The 25,313-nt window shown below is 27.3% G+C and overlaps 1 protein-coding gene across 1 annotated transcript in view; it reads right to left on the bottom strand.

Annotated features, from left to right (window-relative positions):
• Nucleotides 1-25,313, bottom strand: part of LOC112596579 (nephrin-like) — a gene marked incomplete in the record, with an annotated part of 408,876 nt that overhangs the window by 118,123 nt on the left and 265,440 nt on the right. Inside the window, 2 exon segments of the mRNA XM_025342339.1 lie at nucleotides 2,321-2,434; nucleotides 20,328-20,593. Of these exon segments, the coding sequence (XP_025198124.1) occupies nucleotides 2,321-2,434; nucleotides 20,328-20,593 (380 nt within the window).

Raw genomic sequence — 25,313 nt, 5'->3', positions numbered from 1 at the left:
TAAAACTTTGGTCATAAATTAATCATGACTCAATATTATGGTTAAACAAGAATTTATTTAAGTATAAAATAAAATAAATAATTGTTTTAACGTATCACCAATAAAAAGGTCTACATCAACTTTTTACCTTTTAAATACAAACATTTATTTATAAAATACAATTCCTTTATCAAAAAAAAAATTTGACACGAGATTAAGAATGTAGAACTTTACCACGTTCCATAGGTAATATAAAAATAAACAGTGAAAACTGAATAACTCTAATTTTAATAGGAATACAAATAAATTTAACTAACACTATTTCGAGTTAAATAAATATATCAAATATAACTTATAAACACTTCAATGGCTAAAAATAAAGTGAATGTTTTCGAGTTATTTCAACACGACTATATAACATATATATTATAGTATTGTCCTACGCGTACTATGATAACAACTGATAATAGATAAATATAATATTATAATGGTGGTGTATAAAATATTTTTAAATTTCAACAACCGGTAGCCTATTTCAACATTGTGCGTTAATAAAAATATGGTTCCGTGGATGTTTCTGACGTGCTATGGTTATAATTATTTATATATTATCAACAAATATTTTTTTTTTTGTCGCTCGTTGGCTTAAAACGGTTAATAATAATAATTATTATGACACGTAATTATAAAAACGTGTTTCTCCTAATTATTAGGGACCTGGAGGTGCAGCAATGACGTCGACTTACGTGCACAGAATATAAGATTGAATTGTGTTACGAGTTCAATGTGTTCATTGGTGATATAAATATAATATTCATGAAAATTTTAATTTATTCGATTAGGCTAACAAGGTTTTCACTGTAATTCGCGCTACTAGTATGTACACTTAATAATATTTTGTAGGAGGGAACGTACATTAACAACGTGTGACAGCTAAGCATGTACGAAAAAAAATGTCAAATAAAAATATATTTTCTTCTATACAATGACAGGAAAAGGAAAGGGAGAAGTTAAGTCAATATTATACAAATTTTAACATTACATTTTGTAATTCATACTACTAATATGTTATATAGATTAAATTAAATGTTTTATTAAATAAGAAAAATACCTAGATGGGTTTTAACCATTCACGGCAAATTTTATAAATACGTTTATTATTTAGTTTCACCTTAACTACAAAAGTAAACTTGACATTTTTCTGATATGCAAGTTTTCATGACTCTTCTATAAATTTTACTGAAGTTAATCATCGTAAAAAGCAGTGATAACACCTTTTGAAAAACAACAAATGGAATTAGACGTTACCCCGTAATTTTCGACTAAAAAATATTAATGTCTTTTGAACAAAAATATTATTTTTTGACGATAGAAAACAAGATATATTAGAACACAAACAATAATACCTCATAAATCAACCTATACATGATATTATTAATATCTGAACAATACTTTATCAGTGGATTTTATTGTAGAGTTAATAGACGTGAAATTTAAATAAATAAATGCAACAATGTAATGAGAATAGCTTAAATAGAAAAATACAGAAAATAATATTCACAAAATTCTACACTGTAACTGTGCATGTGATGATTAAGTTTTTTTATACTTATATATGTAATTTATAAAGAGAACGAGTTATGAGCTCTGTGAAAAATATTTTTACGTCAAACTAGTTTTATAGTAATTTTTGTGGTTTTGGTTAAGTGAAATATTTATATTATTCTATCTAAAATAGTACTAATATTACTATGCGCCAATAACCATGTATAAATAAAACAATACAATATTATTATAATTATAATATCATGCACTATTGTAAAAAGTAAAGTGATGGTTACGAGGGGAAAGATGTCTTCAGGGATTTGGTTTTTTTATTAATATATAATATATTTTTAATATGTCTACATTTTTTTCTTTTTTTTTTTTATGAGCAGAGTACTGAGTTCTTGTTTTCCCCTGATACCTTGTGAATACTATATTAATATTTTAAGCCTTCCATCTTCTGGCTATTAAAAACACGACCAAATAGGTAAATATAGACTACACAGTACACACATATTGTCATCCGTTGTTGTTGTCATACAACCTTCACCGGAATTCAGAGGAAAGTCGTGTACTGTTTCAAAACAATATTCATATTTTTATTATTGATTTTAAACACAAATATCAATAGGAGAGTCGATTTTTTTGTTCGTAAAATCGTTGTCGTACGCCCGTGGTGTGGTTAATCAAAAGTGTCGGACGAACGTTAGTAATTCGTCGGATATTTTACATGATTCCGCACAACCGTCGTCCTAACTATGTGTATGAATATCGATTCAAAATTATAATTAATTACCTCCACTTGCGATGCACGTGATATCGACCGTCACACCTTCCTTGTACGGCCCAAGTATATAATGTGGTATGTGATCACCTTTTTCGTTCAGCACGCTCAGCCGGTCCGGGGGTACTGTAAACACAAATTTGTGACACACAAATCGTTAATAACATATTGTAATTAATTAGTATTTATTCCTTGTAAAATTAACCCAAACCCAGTGTTTATAAGCATTAATTGACATTCATTAAATGTCTGTCGATTCTGTTCTAAGTAAAAATATGAGGTAATATAAAACTCGGTGTTTAATCTAATATAACATATAATCATGAAAATAAATATAAGCGTATAAGTATTAATCTACGATTTGATTGTAATTTTCACGTACATTATAGCAGCCTAATATTCGATAACACGGACAACTTGGGATTCACGATTAAATGCGATTGTGGCGTTCAATGTTTGGTAAGAATAAACTTTTTGAACCATTTGTTATTTTGAAATTAAATTTAATAGAGTGAAATAAAAAACTTTTTTTAATACTGGGTCTAATCCTACGTAAGTTAAAAACTCATTTTTATCATGATCATAAAAAAAAAATAAATATATTTGAAATAAGTATTTTGTTTTTATTTGAGAAATACCTTATATTTCATCCAGCCAGTAGAATTATAATCAATTAATTCCTTTTTAGTATATTTTATTATAAATCTTAAATTATTAATTTCGGTTTAATGACACCTTTTTAATTAAATTATAATATCTCATATAATATTAAATTCACATATATGTACCATGCCAATTTTTAGTTTCAAATTATTGTTTATTTCATTTTTTTTTTTTTTTTTGTATTATTAGTTTAACGAACTAAGCTATTTTTTGCGTATGTATAAACAAAATTTTAATTTATTACATTCACAATAGTAAGCTTGATTTTTTTTGTTAAATCAATATTAGAAAAATGTAAATATTTATAAGCTTAAAACTATTTGAGCACTTATAAACAGAAAAAAATAAGCCTTTTTGTTGCAATACAGCTCGTTTGTCAAATAATTGGTTTAGCGCTGAGGTATGTGCTTGGTAATAGCACCTTCGCTAGACAAGTCCAAAAGATTATGGTCGTAATACTACGTAGCTTTCAAGGCATCTCTTCGGTTAAAATGACTTATTGATAAAAATGTTCGTGATCACACACAAATAAATGCAATTAATGAACGGTAACTTTTGACTACTATGTAAACATGATATATACGTATATAATGTACGTAAGAGCGATTAAAACATAATATACTATGTTTTATCACTGTCAACAACACGACAATATACAACGCATACTTTATTAAATATCTAATTAGAATAGAGTACGGTACCAACATCAAAACATACAGTACATAATAATATATAGACCTAAATTATGCATATTGTGAATAATGCTTTATTTAGTATTTCGGGAGCGTATGAGACGAGCATGTTTCCGAGAAATCTCATAACGTCCGTGTTTAAACATTAATGACAATCTATACTAGATTTAAACGAACAGCGTATACGTGCACGGCGTGATATACATTTTTGTGTCGAATTCTCGTCGGAAAATATAAATTTTATTCTCTTTTTTAAAAGACGGATCGTACGTGTGGTGGCATCTTGCGTGCGTGGTCAACAGTGATGTGTATATAATATATGACCGACCGACCGATAACAGTAGTTTACAAAGTTACACTCGAGAATAAATCTAACGGAAAAAAAAAAAAACCAACAACAGCAACAACAACAAAAACACTACGTCACCCATAAATGTTTTATCGCCTGGCAGTTTTTCATATTCCAAAAGCGTTCGAGTGTACATGTATATAATGTGGTGTAGTGTACTGGTTTACAGCCGGAGATGCGTCGGGAAAATGTTCTTTTGATTCGACTTTCAAACAACCGACGTTATAAATATTGTTTATCCGAACGAGGCCGGCGGTGCAGTGGCGAGCGCACATACCACCGCTGCCGGCGAGGATATTTCGGCTCGTTTTCGGGGCGCCACCGTTTTTTTTTTTTTTATTATTATTGTTTTGTATTTTTTTGTATTTTGTATTTTTTTTTTTATTTATTTTTTTTTACGAGCGGTGCGGCGTTAGCGCGAAAAGAGGAAGTCGAAAACGATCGACGCCACAGCTGCCCTCGATTGGCGAGTACGTGTGTGTGCGTATGGGGTGTAGGAATGAGTTATACATGTAGTATGGGCTCCAACGGGATGAATTACCTTTAAACTCATATATTAACGCGTAACTGTGTAAGTATCGTACAGTGAGTCATGCTATATTATTCTACCTAAAATTAATGATGATAAATATATTATATAATATGTAATATAATACGTCTATAAATTCATAAACTTTATAATAAAAAGGAATTATCACTTTAAAATAGTTGGACAGCATTAGTTGTATGCTGCATAAACGTCATGTTATGTTTATTTAATCAACAGAATTCTACAGAAATTATGTGTTTTTTAGAATAAAATACAGTTAAAAGTAATCTAGTGATTTTATATCGCTGGTGTATCAGAATCGAGGTTTTCCTTACTACATTTTAATTTTGATTTACTCGTTCAGAGATATTTTTCGGTTTCGCAGAGCTTTTCGTACACAGATGAGTGTATTACACATTTTTTAATAGGATTTTGGAAAGACGCCCGTCAAACTAACTATTGTTGCACGATTAGTGGTAACGTCGATAGCGTTTAAGATTTCGAGAATAGAGAGTGGGAAAAAATACCTGTCTGAAAACGAACGAGAGAAAAGAAAGATTGACGGTATACATGAGTGATGTGAACATAGTAAAGACAAAATAAAACACGCACCTTGTAAACCTACTTGGACACAAACACACACACGCTGTCTGGCGGATGATAAATGCGAATCTGGTCGATGCAACGGCGGTCTCACTGAATACCTTAGGGCTCGCGCAATATCATACCTGTTCAGCCAAAATTTGGTATATCCAAGCTTATAGATATACATAATATATTTCTTCTAATTTTGTTGGGTTTTCGCAGCCACACTTTTCGAGTCCATAAATTTTAGACTCAGGCGCGCGCAAACGATCGAAAGCAGGGGAAAAACAATTATCTCTACCGATAGAGGTAAATGGAAAATCTACGGCTTAGCCCGAAACGAGTTTTCACTCGGTAACGGTATTTTATTTTAAACCTTTTTCACCGGGTCGTAAAATACCGATGAGGTTTTACACACGGGTTTGAAAACCGAGTAAGATAAAGAAAGAGAAAGAGAAACGGGGCAAAAAGAAAAAAAAAACAATGTGTACGTTACATTGGAGGAGGAGCGTACGGCTTCGACCGAATATATGCCTTACCCGGCCATAAGGTCAAATCCATCGAAAACGACTCTAGCCAAAAATTCTCAATTTGAAACTCTTGGTAAACAAAAAATAGAAATCGGCTTTCCTGTATAGTATGTTTAAATGTATCTAATCATTGATTAGTTTATTAGCTTACTGTGAAATAAAATTTTGTGATAAATCACACGCCATAACTTGACCAAATAATAAAACGGTTCTAAGCTAAGGAGACGATTGAACGTTTCTAAGGTTATTGATGCATCATTCTATTTAATAAATTAATTTAAGTATCTCGTTTATTTTCATTTTTTTTTTTTTTTTTTAAATTTGATAGTTTGAAATAAATGTTTACTGAAATATCGTTAATAATTTATCGTTATAAAATACCGTAAAATAATGTAAAATTGTCTGATGCACTAATAGTTTAACATTAGTTTAACTGTTTTAAAAATTTTATAGTGAAAATTATTATATTGGTCTAACTTATTGAAGAAAAGTTTCACGTTTTTATAGTCTATACTCTATAGCTTTTAAATATCAACAAATATCTAAAATCGTTAAAAAAAAAAAAAAAAAAATGTTCATAATTGTTTTGTATAAACATTCAACATAATTAAAACTTTAATATCAACCACTTATGAAAAAAAAAAAATAATAAAAATAAAACAATCTACCTTGTATAATTAAAAGAGTTTAGATTCAATACGATTGTTTCGTAAAGAAAATTGACACATACTTCTAAATTATCCTTATCCAAGATCTAACGGATGAATTTAATTTCTAGGTACATGACCGATAAAACGCGTAATTTTATTCTTAATCGACCGATATAATTTTATAATAAGATTTATTAATTTAATTATTAATATTGTTATTATTTTAACATTATGTAGAATATTACTTTTTTGTTTAATCTTTATTACCGTTCTTAATTATTATTTTATTTAATGAACTATAGACTTATCATGTTCAGGTAAAGTAAAGAGAGATTTGTTTTAAAATATTACTATTATAATTTAAATATTTTAATGTTGTAAAATAAATTCTGTAAAAATATAATTATTATAAGATACTTAACGATCCGATATTTAATAAACGACAATAATATGTAACATGTGTTTATAAAGTTATATGTACAGAGTCAAAGTTAGAGTTGTGTAAATTACAATATTATAGATAAAGGTAATATTAGAGGAGTGCTAAGAATGGTCAGTAATTTAAAAATAAATTACCAGTTACAATTCATATTTATTAATTACTTTATTAATAAAGTGTTTCAATTTAATTTAATATATTATACATATGTATTTTAAACAAAATTTAAAAAAATGCATAATTAAAAACATAATTTATAAAAAATGAATAGTAGATTTCTATTGGAGTTATAAAATGTATCTGTATAATTAACTTAAGTTATTAATTAAATTTGAATGATATTTAATCAACTGTAATATTACAATGAATTTGAAAATAAACACCATATATACATAACCATAATATAGGTAGGAATTTAATTATTTAAAAAATCTTTTATTTATTTATTAAGTAGGTAAAATGCTAACAACAGTTTTAATGAACTTTTGAAGTTAATTTTTTTTTTCTGGTAAGGGTATTTTACAAAAAAACTTTATTTATTTATACGATTAATCATTTTAGTAATGTTTTTTGTGGGTACCTATACAGTTGTCCACAAACTTTATTATTTATAAAGCTTTTATTTATATAAAAATACACAATAATAATGTTAAACGCTATTTTTATATAATAATTGATGATATGCCATGTATACTTTTTAAATGTGAATGCAAAACATTGAGCTCAAACTTAAAAATAATATGATATTAATCGATAACTTACAAATGTATTTATCCACAAGTAATACTGAAATGTTCTTACTTCAGAATCAGAATTTAATGTGTTTTTAAAAAGACGTAAAACCACTGCATTGCAGCTACATAATATAATTATAATCATAACTATGTAAAACCTAAAATACAGTACAAGTTTGAAAAAAAAAACCACTTTAATTACCTATTAACTTAATTACTTAATTTAAAATTAATATTAGTTAAATTATATAATATTAGAATAATTAATATCTCCTTAATTTACTGAATAACAATTGTTTGGACATATATAACCAAATACATTGTTTAACCAAACTTTTAACTTACAAATAAAAATAATATTAGAAATAAAAAAACACTGACAATATGATGTTTGGATATTTTGTTTAATCTTCCTGTGCATTTTCTAAAGTGTAAGCAAGCCCTACCCAAAGTAATCAATTTCAACATAAAAGCCGTTACTATATCTTCAACCTAATATAATAATATAACCTTTATATTAAAGTATATGGCAGTATAATTTACAGTCATTGAAATAACTGTGGTTAAATAAACTACCTAATCTGATAGGATTTTTGGGCGAGTTTATTTAAACGGCTTTTCTTGATAAAAATACGACTGTTAATAAAAACCAAGACGGGGGAACTTGTCAATCAATTATTAAAAAAAAAAAAAAAAAAAACCAGAATTGAAACGGAGACAATACCTATTGTAGTGAGAAGTTGATGTACCACGCCGTAACTCAAAATTTAATGTACATGGGCGTGCACCGAATAACTATACTCACGACACATTTAACCAACCTAAGCAAATTATTTTTTAGTTAGCTTAAAAATAAATATGTAAAAAGACTTAAAACATTTATGCATTTTATTAATATATTTATGTTTTATCTTCCTTGTAACATTTTTAAAACATTTAGATTAATTGTATGTTATCGCATAATATTTATATATCCATGATTTTATATTCACTTCGTTTTATGGAAAGAAAATATTAGCCAAAACTAAATTGCATTATGTATAAATTTTACTGTTATATTAAAAAAAAAAAAAAAATATATATATATATATATGATTTAAACTCGTTTATATCTAATACTATGTAATAGCAAATAGTTTCAAGTCTCAAAGATAATTTTTTTTTTTTTTAATACAACAAAATAACTACTAAGATCTTTGAAAAAAAAAAAAAACTGTTGTTTTTTTGTTTAAATAACCAATTTTATTAAAATATAAACTTCAAACATTTTAAAAGTAAAAATTGTACCTAAATATTGTTTATATTTATAAATTCATTATTATATATTACATTTATTAAAATGTGTGAGGAGATTTGTATAGTATTTTCAAGTACTTTAACTGAGAAGAAAAATGTTATTCAGATTTATAGAAAAACAATAGAAAATTTAAAACGAAAAAAGCTTAAAAAGCTAAAACATTTTGAAAATTATAGTGTCGTTAAAATGCAAATATTTGGAGAATATTTCAAGTAGGTCGGTTATTTACTTTTGAATCAAAATAAAATGATAAAATATATTTACTCAACATTTAATGGTATTGTGTAAATAATAAATATTCATAAATTGTTTACTTTTGACTTCCTGATGCTCTATTTCAATTAATTTTCTACCAGAAACCTACTTCATAGTTGAAGATTGAAGCATTTTTACTGATCCTAATGGTAACGCAGGGCAAAGAAACACTCATCATCATTGTAAAACGAATGTATTCATCGCAGCTCTATTCAGAACCTATAAAATGCAGTGCTTTGATCATGAGTAGAAAAAAACTAACATCACTTTGTTTTTCTGCAGCAGGTGATAATGGTGTTTGAAATATTATTATTTACATATAATTATATAGAATGTGAATAATAATTCTAAAGACTGCATTTTATTTGTATGATTATGTATATTATTGACACATTGTTACTATTATGCAGTACACAATATTATTTAATGGTATCTTTAGTTATAAATCTTGTATTTTATGAATTGTAAGAGTACCATTACTACTAACATTTTTGACAGTTGAATTGTATTTAAATATATACTAAAAAACCAAATAAACTTTATCTAAAATTGCTATCAAAGTAAATGACATTATAATTTTGCATGTATTCTAAAAATATTTGCATAAGAGCAGATACAGATCTAAGTTATATGAAAACTTTTATTTCTATTTTCTAAAATATGATAAAATGTACTCATAAAATATAGTATAAATACATATAAGAACGAAACAGATACCGTAACATTACGTATCATATACATTTTATGTCTTTAGATTTATCGTTAATTTTTTTAAAATTTATTATCTACGTGAGCTTCAAATTAAATCACGTGTATTATATACGACGAACATAACATTTTATATTTAAACAAATTTCGAACCAGCCCCAATACAGCATATTCATATTATCGTAGTTTTATATAATTTAAAAGTTAACATGCGATGTTCACACAACGAATTTGATGATAGTAAAATATTATCTGTTTGAAATAAATTACAAATATTATTAAGTAAGTGCAATACAAATATTGTTAATGGTTATAATAATAGGCCGTGTTTATGTCATAAATACAAATCCACCTTGGATCGGTTTCATAACGTTTAATCAAAATGCTAAAATTTCTGCGATACCGTGGGTCTGATCTAAATGGTTTTAGAACGTTAACAGAGTTTTAGTGAAATGTTCGGTTGAAATATTTTAACGTAACCCCGGTTCTCGGTGAATTACAATAATTGTTATTTGGGTCCCAGCGTCGAGTGTCTGCACTAATATCGGAAACTACGTTCGCAACAGACAATACAAATAATATTATGGTAACGTCAAGTTTTTATTATTTTTACATTTTATCCTCTGAGAAACGGCCGCCGTCAACACGTATTTATTGGATTTAATGTATGCGCATATAAACGCTAAAGCATGCACGTTATATTATATAATAGTATTATCATATCCAATGCTTTTATAGAGTGGCTATAATACTGATGATAATAGTAATAATATCATTGCAGTAGTATAGGATCGACTGTAATGTTTGCGGTGACTTAACGATGTGCTTTGGACCTCGCTAATGGTCAATTAAAATTTATATTTAAGAGAGAAATAATCGTATGCGCCAAAATTGGTGCGTTATCGTTTTTTACTTAATTCTGCGAGGAATATATTATTATTGTTCAAATAGTATTTCAGACAATTATTATTAAAGCTGTATAAACAAGTAATTATATTATTATTCAACTTGAACAAGGTTGAGTGAGACGGCGCAATGTATAGACGATTTAGCTACGTAATTAGGCATGGGCGTTTAAATATTAAAAAACTATCTTATATTTTTAATATCAGAAAAAAATTAAATTATTAGGATTCACTGAGTTTAAAACTCGTGTGAAAACTCAGGTTTTATCTTGTTTGTAACATTTTTTAATTAATATACACAATAAAATAATAAATAAATAAATTCAGAAGTTGTTAAAACAGCGAAAATTAAACAGTTAAATAAGAAAAATCATTTACAATGTATATGATGTACTCGAGAATAGTATATACATATTTTGTTGCATCGTATTCATGAAAAAAAACCAGAAGTAATGTATTTATTGAACATCGATAGGGGCATATTGGCCACATCATATTAAATTATGTATCAGAATCCCAACAAAATCGAAATCTTATTTTTAAGGCCATTTTAAGGAGAAGTTGATAGCTTTATATCTAGTTTTTATCTCATATTTTATTACTTTATTATTTATATTAAGTACAATGAATTCTTTACATAATTTTTTGTTGGATATCTTTACAATATTATATTATTTATAATATTCTGGTTTACAAAATTAAATATATTTACTGATCTCTAATAATATATCTTTATAACATAAATATAACTTAAACAAACATAATATTATTTAGAAATACCTTAAAATAATAACTATTGATGTATACGCATATATATAAAATATTTATGAAGTGTAATCAATTATTAAATAATATGTAAATTAGGAATATTATGAATTTATTTTTAAGATCATAAGATACATGTCAACATTTTTAATTATTACTTCATTATAATGATATTACAGAATAAATTAAAAACTTGAATTAATTATACTTTTAATGAAATAGGTACCTAAGTAGATTTTTATAAACTTTAACAAAAATATTAATCATTGTTAATAAATATGTAGGGTAAAAAAACTAATTAAAAATTACAATTTTACTGTTGAGTATTTCTCATTTGATCAAAATATGATAAGTTGATTATTATAGTAATAGTAATAAAAAAAAAAAAAAATCTATTGCATTTAAATTAAAATGTAAATTATGAATTGTTGTTTTTGTTAACAACCATAGAATTGATTATTCTGAGTAAGCTGATATAGGTGCTTACGATAAACTGAAAATATAATACAACATATTCTTTAATCTATAGTAAATTTTTATAATATATGTTTTTTAAACTGAATTTCAAATAACTATGAAATAATATCGCAAATGAAAGTGCAATTAATAATTAACGTATACGAGTATATTATATTTATTACGTTAATATTATTTATTACTCCAGAATAAATTATGACAGTGCATATACGGAAAATATTTTTGATTTTTACCAGAGAGATATTAATTGATTATATTTCGATCGATTTGACCACTTAGTAGATTACAATATTATTTATATTATACGTGGTTAGGTCGCTATATTCTATTTTATAGTAGGTATAATAGGTAACAAAGATATTGTGAACGGTGATGGTGAAATGCTGGGCATGACGTCATTGCCACAGAAGAGCGGAGAATAAAGCCCACGGGTGCACTTCCGGTCATGCTGCATCACGGTATTTGATCACAAGACTTGGAGCAAGACGCATGACAAAGGTCGCGGTTGTGGACACTTACTCGGACTTTCAGATGGAAAAACGATTGGAAAATATCGCGTGCGTTCGCCTGCAGCGCTACCCCGTTTAACTCCAATATTGTTATAGCATGTAGTATAATAATAAATGGGTAGGAAACACGATCAGCCAGAGGCTTAAACCGCACTCAATCCCGAAATCATCAAACCATCTCGTCAAGAAAGACGAGTACCGTACATAATGTCCTCCCTTTAAGTTTGTCAAATTCACACAGCGACATTTCCTTCGAAATTCCCTCTCCAGGGATAAAGTCCATTCATATGTAATCAATAAGCCATGTAGATAATGCGTTTATAATTTCATCATCCCGCGAGTCAAAGTAGTAAATATTATCCACCACTCCAGGCGCGTCATATACCGCTGATTTCGCCATAGGGATTTACGACTTGCGATGCGTCGTAAGTTCGGTTACTATCTCGTTTAATGAACATTCAAATATAAAAATTTCGACTTATCCAATAATAAAAAAAACTAAATTAAATTAAATAATTTACTATTTTGTTTTAGTATTTAACTGTTTTGATTGACATTTTTAATTTCATATTCCAAAGCAGAATATTCTTTTAAGTATTTTTATTTATACAAATTTCATTTTAAACCAATAATTAATTAGTTATAAGTGTTTAATGTTTGCTTGAATGGAGCATTGGACCAATATTTTCAACTTCACTTCACTCTTCAAAACTTTAAAACAATCATAATTAATTTTAATTTATTAAGCACTTGTTTGAAATTCGATTTCTATATTTTGAAATTCTCAGAAAAATATTAACTTTTTAAGTACCTAGCTCAGTTATATTGAAAAGTAACTCATTTAGTCTATATAAACCTGTATTCTGTGCATAACTTTAAATTAAAAACCTTTTATAAATACATATATTATTTATATTATGTATGTAGTAACAAATAACAATATTATAAGAAAATAAAATAACTTTTGAACTCGTCAATGGTTGGAATTTTATACAGGTTGCTGGATAAGATACTACGAGTAGATGCGTTATTCTAATCGATTATATAAAAAAAAATAAGGCAGCGAGAAAATAAAAATAATAATAATATCTTCCATTATTCGTTTACTCTTGTTGTATTTTCTATATTATTTTGTGTGTGTTAATGTACGGTCGCAGTGGGCGCCAACGAGAAAGACAATGATACCGTCGCTGGCTTTATATTCGAAAAACATTAATATGGAACGCTTATTTTTAGAACCAACAAAAGTTCAAATTTAAAAATCTAAACAAAATATTTTTGGATTGTTGCATTATATTGTGGATTACATTCAAAAACAATATAATTCTATCGATGTGTTTTTAATGTGTTTAAACCTACATAGAACTTTTTTGTAGTGAAAGAATTTAATATACATAATTGTTTACAGAAATGATTAACTAAATATTGTAAATATATTTCATGGAATATTATAGGTTCTCAAGAATTACTTCACTTTCTAAGTTTTTAAAAAATCATTTACACAGTTATAATAATACAAAAACGTAATAGTTTTTTCCATAAATATATACACATATAATTTATTAATTTATTTATTTATTCTCAATCAAAATTTATAATTACTGATAAATGCAAATGGTGGTTGAACATTGGTTTGTTAGTATTTCGAAAATGTTTCGTATAAATATAAATTAACTCCACTGAAAATATTTTAATAATAAAACTGAAATAATTGAATTCTGAAACCAAAACAATGGACTATCGTGAGGTGTCAAAACCAATTTATTTTCAGAACAAATACATATAACATAAACAATTGATTTTCCTAAAAATATTTTATAATTGCCAAAAGAAAACGTAGTATGGTAATTTTATTTTTTCTTACTTATTTTTTTTTTTTAACTTGGAATTTTCCACTGTGTATTTATTTTTTAATACAATTTAATTTTATTGAAACACAACGAGTCAGTAATGCGCGGGTAATATTTCAAACCTAAAGAAATACATTGAAATAACATAATATAGAAAATTGATCAAAATCAAATATAAGCTGAAATCGTTTTAATTCGAAAACAATGACGACGTTCCGGTCTGTAAGTAACAGTTCACAATATCATATAGAGGGTTTTTAGGTTTTCGTATGACGTGTTTGATACGCGTTCAAATGAAAATATTTAGTAGCAGACGACGCGCAACCATACCTCCCCACCCCCTACTCACACACAATTAGGGTCGAGACAACGACGAAAGTCATATATAATATCGTAATAATATATGTGTATATACACCCAAATAGGATTATGTTATCTGGAATTATGTACGGGCAATATGATTATACGCAACAATAATACGTAGTCGCATCGAAAACGAAGGCCGGCTGTATAAATTATTATCAGCAAACTACAATAATAATAATTTATAATATCATACCGACAGACACGCCGCACTCGTGACGCATGCCGGAGCGTCGCTGACTGAGCGGGTCTCCGTGTTCGGATTGTTTGCGGACGTTTGCGTTTCCGTCGTCCTCCGCCACGCGAATCACGGCCGAGTAGTATCTTTTGCATATTTTAGACGCGTCTCGTTCCCCGGCCCGATCGTTCTGCTCATACACAAATCGTACGACAGGGGAATTCTTGCGACCAATATTTACTCGTAGACGCGCTGCATAATCGCGCAAGCCCGGCAATGTAATCGCATTTCGCTCGAGAATTAAATAGGATATGTACTGGTATATATATATATATAAGTATGTGTGAGTAAGTGTGGGTGAGAGTGTGTGGGTGTGTGGGTGTTGTTATAGTTCCGGCGGAAATTTGCATTAAATAACGTTGCAGCGACCCGCCGACGTCAGCGTCTCGAAACATATTATTATACGGGTACCTATGTACTTCGGTACCTAATGAGTAAATACATTAAATTCATTTATTCAACCGTTCAACAGAGTTCAACAGTAGCATAGTGTAATAGAACGTCGGATGATCTCAATGAGTATTCATTATTAATAAGTGATAAAAAATCTGAAACGTCTATTACGTTTAGGTGCCAACAAAATGTTGTTAACAACAATATGATTTTGTAGGGTGGATGTAATATATTATTTAATGTATTGATAAAACGCCATTTAATTTATCAGAGTTATAGTTGTTGTCGTCAAGACGTTTTTTTTTTTTTTAGAGGTGAACAATTGTTGTATGTCATTAAATCTGTGCAAATTAATTATGCTTTAAAATTTATTTTACTTTTTTAATTTATTACAAATCTAATTTCGAAATAATGGCTAATTAAATACTTCCATTACTTTTGTTTTCTCTGGAATATAGAAGCAAAAAGTATATGCTGTCATTCAAACGATAAAAAGTTTAGAATATTGTATAAAAAAAAAATGTTCTATAGTGACAATAAACGGTGATATTGTTGTTTTATATAAAATATAACTATAGTGTTTTGTAAATATCCAAATACTCATTTTTTCACAGAATTCTAATTTTAAATTAATGAGAATTGTAATACATTTTCATTTTTGCCTTTTAAATTATAATAATAAAAAAAAAAAAATGTAAGACATACCATTTTGGTTGGTAAGTATATTTTATATACATTTATAATTTGTCTAACATCACAAATACTTTGTTATTATTGTTTTTTTTTTCATAAATTCTTCAAATAATATAACGTATAATATGTATTTTTTTTGTTTTTTTTTTTTATAGCAATTTTAGTTTTTAATATTTTTTTTCGATTTTTTTTTTCATCTACTACAAACTATACAGTCATATAGATAATAACACTGTTGGGATAAATGTTTAAATTTTTGTTTACTTTTACTATTTTTAATTCTTTTAGTATATTCCAATAATGTCTATATAGCGGTGATTGGTAATTATTTATTATAAACCCGGAGCATTTTGCTTTACCATTCTGTTTTTTTAATTTTTTTTTACAATAAAATTGCTTATGAAACATTTATTTTAAAAATATTAGGTATACAATTTTTAGTCTAAGTATTAAAATGTATTATACCTTTTGTCAAATTTCAGTTTGAAAAATATTTTTAACGAAGCAAAAGTTTGATAATTTATTATGATTGTCATCATTATTACATTATTATTGAAATAAATTCAACAAGATTTTGAAACATTAAATTTTTGTCTCATTCTAAACGTAAAGCGAGCAAAAATGTATAATAAAAGAAATAAAATACATTTTAATATTATACGAAAGTTTTAATGACAATAGAGTAATTTGACATAAAATATTTATCCTGCACCTATCACAACGGTTTTAAATTCGTATTTTCACTTTTCCGCGAACAAATTAAACGAAAAGACTGAAGATTGACGGAATCATCGCCGTCATGTTAAATTGTTTCACTGTAGACAGATCAACAGTGGAGTGATGTGTGACGTGCGGTCGTGTACTACGCTGAGAAAATATTTTGAAATAAAAATCCTCAATTACACTTAAATGGTGTGGTAATGATATCGGAATAGGGTGAAAAAGTTAATATGACTGTGCAGATAAATACAACCAAAAATTCAGATCTAACGACAAAATGACTGACAAGTCGAACTATACAAAAATCGACGAACTTTAACGGTGTTAAATTTTTAGTCGCAACAGTGACGCTTACTATAAGATAATACGTTTTATTATGGTATACCATACGTCAGAACCTATGACAAAATATACACAACAGTTTTTAAATATTAAAAAGCGACATGGAACCATTGAGAACCTCACTTAACCAGGTTTGGTACTTAATGAACATGATTAAAAATAAGAATAAACCAAACATATATTTTATTTATATTTTACTTTTGATAATTTTTGTCAAAATAAAATTTAAAATAACTTGAAAGATTTTGATAATTAGTACCATCTTTGTATAATAATTAATATATTAATTTTACAACGATGTGTATTTTTAATTATAATTGTATAATGTATATACATAAATATATTTAGTGTGTGTATGTGTGTTTCTAGAAGCATATTATTCAAAATTGCTCTTTTTTTTACATTGTAAAAGGTTTTAGGTAGCAAATTAGATCTAGTTTCTACATTGGGTGTCAAAAAAAGAAATGTCAAAGAACTGTTCAGAGTAATGGGAACAAATAAAAAAAAAAAAAAATGTTTCTGGAAATATTTACACAGACAAAATACCTTGTACTATTTTAAATGATCAGCAAAAATAAATAAGAAAGTATGTAAAGAATTATGCAACATTATCTTTTGTATTATTGTAGTACTTTAAAAACGAGTAACTATAGATTTTAAATTTTCAAAAAATATTTAAAATGATATTTTTAAAGATAAGGTTAAAATCAAAAAAAAAAAAATATTTCAGCATTTCTATTTATTATAATTTTTAAATGTTTGATCTTTTTAGTTTTATTGGACTTAATGTATGTATAATACAGTTTTTGCTTGTGTATATAATAGCTTGACAATTTAATTCAAGGTTCCTCGTAGTTTTTTTCATAGAAATTAAGAATATTTAAGACAATAATAATATTTTGTTATAAAAGCTTTTAAATTTATATTATGAGAAAAATCACGATATATTTAATATGCATAGTGTATAATTTCACAGACCTTCCCTGAAAAGAATAGTTTTGTATTCTATATTATATTATACTAATTCATTATTGAATTCAAACTTCAGATATGCGTTACTTGGAAAACTCGATGATGATGTAGGTATACTCCGATAATCGACACCTATAGTTACTTATGTTCTATACAACAGAGTGAATTTTAGGGTTTTTTTTTTTTTATTTTAACAAAATTTAAAAAATAGTAACACAATATTATTTAGTATTAAAATGAGTAAACTGTTTACTTTTGATTATCGGTGGAATAGGGTCTCGTGGTATCCACAGATAAGCGAATCCCGCGGTCAATACACTAAATTCAATTAAAAATTTCAACAACTATATTATTGAAAAAAAAAAAAATAAACCTTGTACCGTTATAAAGCACTTAGAGGAAATGCATGTTAATGTATGGCGAAGGAGACGTGTGTGTAATGGTCGATCTTATTCAAATAGAAATTACAATAACGCAGCGGTACCGCACGTGTGCTAGGCATGAATAATGATCGAATGCGATTATCGTACAACCCGCATCATAGAAGTTATCGGTTATTGCTACCCAATTAGACCGATTTGTGGAACCGTAATGATAGATGTATTATGCAAAGAAATATTATAATTTTTTTGTATGGACATATTAACATATTATTATGTACACGGTTCCTCAGGAGATCACGAATAATCGAGAGTACACTGCATATTAGATAATACAGTTGATTCACAAATTTATAATATGTCATAAATATTTTCATTTTATTTATATTTTATACATGTAGACATATAATATTTCACATTATATTTTATGAAATTAATTGATAAGTGGTTTTTTTATTATTTTTATACTTGAGTGTCACGATCGTTCATTTGTAAACAAAGCTTGGCAAACTTTTTTGAATGGGATATCCTCAGTTCTATTTTTTCATTATATTTATAATTCACAAAAATAAAATGTACCTTCGGGACATTTAAATATACATAGTATAATATATAATAAACTGTTGAGAGGTGATTTATTCTATAGTTTGGATGACTTAGCCCCCTTCAAGCTTTCTCCTTCAGCTAAACCAATTATCTCGTTCTTCATTTGAAAATTAATTAGAAATGTAAAAAAAAAATATATCTTAAAAAATAAAAATCTATTGATTCAACTTGTAATATAATTTAATCCTGATAAAATAATAAGCCAACTGCAAAACAGGGAGTAATTATTTCTACCTATTTATTTTTTGATTATCTCTTAAGTATTGGGAAATTTTAATATAACTGTTATGCTCAACTACCACTTATGTTTTTGAAGCGTATACAAATTGAAAAAGCGATTTTATGGATACCGAATATAATATTAGTATTTCTATTATTATTTAGTACAATATAAACCATTATTATGGAAATCGGTAGTGTAGCTGAACAAGAATTTTATTCTCCGGCGACACCAAATAAATGAATAAAGTCGTTTGTATGATGCTGTCGTCTTAGACGTCATACATACTCGTTTTCTCCCCTTTTTATATTAGAAAAATAAATAAATAAAAATTAGTTTACGGAAATTACCATTTAAAAATTGAAACGATAAACGATAACCTTCTACTTCTTGTAAATATGCAATGATTGGGATATATTATTTTACAGGCGAAATACATAGGTGTATTTGGTAGTTAAAACCCTAACATTTAACTTCTAAAATTATTAGAGGTAATTTAACCAAGCGCAACGGTAGCGTATTGTTTATTTTTTTTCTGGTTCGTGTGTAACATAGATAAAACGCATTCATCCTAAATCATTTTTTTTCTACGTTAGAGTAATTAACTTAATATAAAAATATTCAAAGTTAATATTTATGAGTGTATGACATCGATTTATAAATATCATAAATTATCTATAATTTTTGTAATGAGTGATTTTATTCGAAGATTACTCAAAAATCATAAATTACAATGTTATATGAATGCATTTTATCTATGCTGCAAATGGGTTTGAGAAAGAAAACATTTATTATGCTACATCATATTATTATCAATAAGTTAGTATTACAATGATTTTTAAAATGTCCAATATTTTTAGCAAAGGATGTATTTATAAAAATTAATACTTTTATGTATATTTTATCTGTGTAATTCAGTAGAATAAAATTATTTTATGATAAAACAAACAAAGTAACAATTATTATTTTAAATAGATCGTTTCAACATGTTTATTGTTCATTTGTATAATTAATTTAAACATTAGAAGAAAAATTTAATATGCCACCAATGTACCTATACGATTTCACAAAACTATTAAACAAAAATATCTAATGGGAACTGTACTTGAATATCACCTACTCTTACAATAATATAATTACAATAACGTTACTCACGTATAACAGTCAAATTGACATTGGAGTTTCGGGTGGGTGACTTTTTGAAATCGACCCGACACTTGTATATGGCTGCGTCCTTGTCGCCAATGTCCTGCACGATTAGCGCGGCCGGTTGCGAAGTGACGCGAAAGTAAGCCCGGTCGTTCAACGTCTTGTCATCATGCCGATGGGGGCTCACGGCTGCGGCTGACTTTTGCTGTGGACCGTTCGGTGTCTTGGGGTTGGGTGCTACTGATTTCACAGGATCCGTCCTCACGTCATAGCTGAAACATGAAAACAAAAATTAGTTTTGGAACATAGATTTTTTTTATTAAACCGATAAATAAACACAATATTTAAGAATATTAAACACGTAGACAACACATCGTTTTGGTATACCTACTAAAGGTAATTATTAGCCTTTTTTTAAAATAAATACTTCGGTTTATCTAAGATATGCCAGATGTATAACAACTGAATGAAATTCAATCATTAATGCTATGATTCTTTTCATACTTTCTTGTATTTTTTTTTTGGGGGGATTACTTAGTAAGACGTCTCACCACCTAAGTATTTTATTGCATTATAGGACCACATCCTGTATTATTGCTATTTTTGGGTTGTTACGTGATAACTGAATAGTACAGAAAACATATAAATAAAAAAAAAAAATGATAAAAGCATCCCAAAATGTATTTTTTTTTTTGTGTTTTTTGAACGAAAACGTATTACATAAACTTTTGAGTATATTATTTTTTATTCAGTAATTAAAAAAACAAACAAAATATATATATATAAATATATAAATATATATATATTTTTTTTACAATTGTACCTAACACTCAAAAAAAAAAAAAAATTATACCCATTATAATCTAAAAATTCTTTTATACTTTAAACTATATCACATTTAAGTTATAAAATCGATGTAATTAATTTATTCTGTACTCTGTAGATGTGTTTTTAAATTTTAAATGCCAGGAAATAATGCTCTTTTAACTACCTAACGATTATACATTTTTTTCAAATTTTAATTTAATAATCTAATACGAGTACTGAATACTGATAGATATAATTGTATTTTATTCGTAAGTTCTCAAAGTTTAAGTAAAAAGGAACCACAACGAGTTTTATAGCTCTCAATAATCCACCATAAATTTTGTCTAAGATAAACAAAGATTTATATCACTAGATATAGAGCATTATACATTATGCATAACAATTTAGTGCTTAAGATCTTAAATATATAAGGTGTTCCTCAGATTATTATTATTGTTTTCGGAGATGTGCAATAAAATAAGACGTCTGGAAATGAATCAGAGTCTTTATTTTAATAATGGATGTTTGATAAAAATGTTATAGTTTATGAGGTAAAAGGGTTTTTACTGATTATTGTGTATTGAATATAATTATAATAATCATTCAATGTTTTATGACTGCAGACGCATAAAATAAATGTAAGATCGGAACGAGAACTTGTGAAATAAGATTAAGTTTAAAGTTATCGTTGAAGTATGAAAATGTATTGTTAATTCACTTTTGTATAATACAGTGAATAATATGTGAAGCTATCCCGATTACCTCGGCTATAGACGCCAAAGAATACTTTCTCAACAGAAAACTCTAAATCACGTATTCAATCCTTAGGTGTTAATATCACTGCAACTTTTATTACTAAAATAACATATTTTATAGAAAACTAATATTATATCCGTTGCTGATATTTATAATTGACCTAATATTGGTCTGGAAAAGGTTCCAACAATGTTTTTCATAATTTACCATAAACATTTTAATAGTTAGAATTTTGGATAACAGAGCATAGGCCATGTGTATTAGTTGAATTATATTTATTTTTATCGGTCAATCTTGTAGGTACTATACAGAAGTACAAAATATGTTTATAACACATTCAATATAAATTTTCATTTCACTTAAATTAATTTGTGAAAAATGTTTAAAACAAATTTCACATGGACATAAATTGCATGCACTGTCTTGTTTAATTTTTTGTTGAGATTTTAGTAACAATATTATATATTTATTTGTATGTAAACTATTTTTATTATAACACTATAGTACGTATTATCATTGTGTGCTCTCCATTGTTATCGCATATAACAATCGACCCGTTCGGAGAGTTAAATTCCATTTGTATGTGCAACGGTAATTGATTTCTACAGTAAAACGATGACAATCTCTCACGATCTAGTCCATATAAATATTTTACTAAAAATAATAATAATAATAATAATAATGTCTCTCGTACAGAACAAAACACCACATTTTATGCGACGAGCAATGTTTATGCTATTTACGAAGTATAAATAAACATATTTTAATGATTTATATTTTTTTATTAATATTTTTACGGCACAAATATAATATATCGTTTGTTTCACTCATTTTGTGACGTATATTTCATATTACTACCTGCGAACAAATTCCGAGCACGGCCCTGTTTAGCGAATAAATCCGACGGTTAACGTTTAAGGTTAGGTAAGATTAGGTATATAATATGTATATGTATATACAAATAAATCGTTTCGTTGGGTATACGTTTTATTCTTTAAATTTAATGTGTACACAATTTATATACAAAGTATATATAAATAAATTTATTATGCAATATATTAAACGCTATTTGGGAACATTTACTATACAAAATATTATAACGCGTTACGTATTGTTCAGCTTCCGGCCTAACCGAGACAGGGCCAAAGGGTTGCCTATGCGACGTGAGTAGAAAGGACACTATTTTCATTATTATTTTGCCTCCCCATCAAAACTTCGACCTTAAGCCAGCACCATACGTGGACGACTATTGGTGATAACCGACGGTACGTATATTATATGGAATGGGGGATAATAATGCATTCAGTGAATCGTATTATTAGCACAACTACTATCACTTGACATACAAATATACTTTCTACAACTCCAATAACATACACTACTGTTAGTGGTGCTACATATATATATATACGACGGCATACACCGCGTGTCATTAATACGTTTACATTATAAATCGGCAACGGATAGCGTTTATAGTGCACACGAATAATAATAATAATTATTATTATTATTATTATGATTATTATGATAGTTTATAATATACGACAATAATTCGGTTTCTGGTTTGCAAATTTCCGACTACTGCGGCGCTGTGACGTGCGGTTCCGGCCGGCAAGAACGGCATTTGTAATAATATTGTATCATATATACTACCAAATGTATAGTTGTGTCCTTAACAAACTCCACACACAGAGTCGTCTAAAAATACGACTTATAAGATCGCTCGATATAATATTATTATCATTATTATCCAGAAGTGGTTCGTGAACCAGCAATTATAGTTTTTATATAGTTAACCTACGCAACGTCTTTTCACTGTGTAGAAACATAAATCTTAAAATAATAATGAGTAATATTTTTTAAACCAACCTTCGTTGTTCTTGAAAACTGTAAATAAAACACAGTTCATACGAGTTAATCGAAGATTAGCTATAACTAATTAAAATCGGATATCGAATTACATGGTCACATGACTGTTATAATATTATTACTACTCGTATATAGTGTCCTAAACTTAATAATAATTTTCAAAAAAAGAAAATTTCCTTTTAACACTCCATGTATCTAATCATTCTAATCTAACGCCCACATAATATTATACACACCATATTATGATACAGTGATATAATATAATATTATGTTATGGTAATTGATGATATACGCGTTCGGACCACTTTGCAGTAAATACGTATTTCAGATACGTGGACATATTTTATAGTGCCAACGGTATGACAAAAACACATATTTACGACTCAATTCACTAAGTTGACAGGTCAGCCGCCACAGCTGCGAAACCAAGAAAGAACGCAGACGACAGTTCACGCAGTCGGTCAAATAAACAACGTCGTTTGGCTATTATACAATAAACACACACACACGCGTGCAGAAAGTATATATTTTTATGCTTTCAAAAGAAAACGAATGTTTTTTGTCAAACGAATGCGCCATGTCATAAAAAGTTAAAAACATACGAGCAATAAATTTAGCGACAAAATGGTCAGTTTGAAGATGCTTACTGCTGTTTAAAAAATAAAACACAAAGCATATAATATACATATAAATACCAAAACTGGCATAGTCTACTCCACCGAATTTACAAGACTGAAACTTGTATTGTGTATACAGTGTACAAATAGAGTAAGTTTATATATAAAGCGGAAATTTATTTTATGTATAATATACATGGTAATATATTTATTCACCGAGATCGGACTCAGTCAAAGTTGAAAGATTCAATTTTATTTCGAGTTGGATAAAACTGTTTATTTCCTGAGAACAAACTTGTATTTAAGACGTATGCGTATATGAATAATAATATTATGTCAGTATTGTAAGATTACGCATGTATATAAAACCAAAAGTTATAACTACTCGTAAAATTTTTCTTTTTATTTATTACATAATATGTTTATGTTATGTATAGAGATGAAATTTTTTCGTTACACATAATCACCCAGTTTAAGACATTTAAATTCTATGATTTTATTATTTTTTATTTTTGTGATTATAGGATTAATTGTTCAGAGACAATTGTTCTAACAAAAGTTCTGTAAAATAAACTGATCATAAAATAAATGTACTGTGTCATAAATTTATTAATAAAACTATTTTAATAAATTATTTTACCGTTTTAAATTTAATCTTATGGTTTCTAGTCACAGAAAAGTTAATCCAGTTAATATTATCATTTTATACTTTAAAGTACGATTGTGCTTTGACATAGCCAACGTGTTAGATTAGATCCATATTTCTATACAATTTTCAATTTATTGTTATTTTAATTTTTAATTGAATGAAACTATGCGGCACTATCAGTAAAATTGTACGCATGTATTAATAAATTGTAATTAATCCACTGAGAATAACTGTCTTCATAAAAGTAATATTACTAAATTCTTAATTAATACTTTGATTGGATAACAATATTGC

The sequence above is a fragment of the Melanaphis sacchari genome, unplaced genomic scaffold (assembly GCF_002803265.2).
Source record: "Melanaphis sacchari strain LSU unplaced genomic scaffold, SCAv2.0 Contig32_pilon_pilon, whole genome shotgun sequence".
In the NCBI taxonomy this organism is placed as follows: domain Eukaryota; kingdom Metazoa; phylum Arthropoda; class Insecta; order Hemiptera; family Aphididae; genus Melanaphis; species Melanaphis sacchari.
The sequence above is the reverse complement of the archived record's forward strand: the minus strand, read 5'-3'. Positions and strand labels throughout refer to the sequence as shown.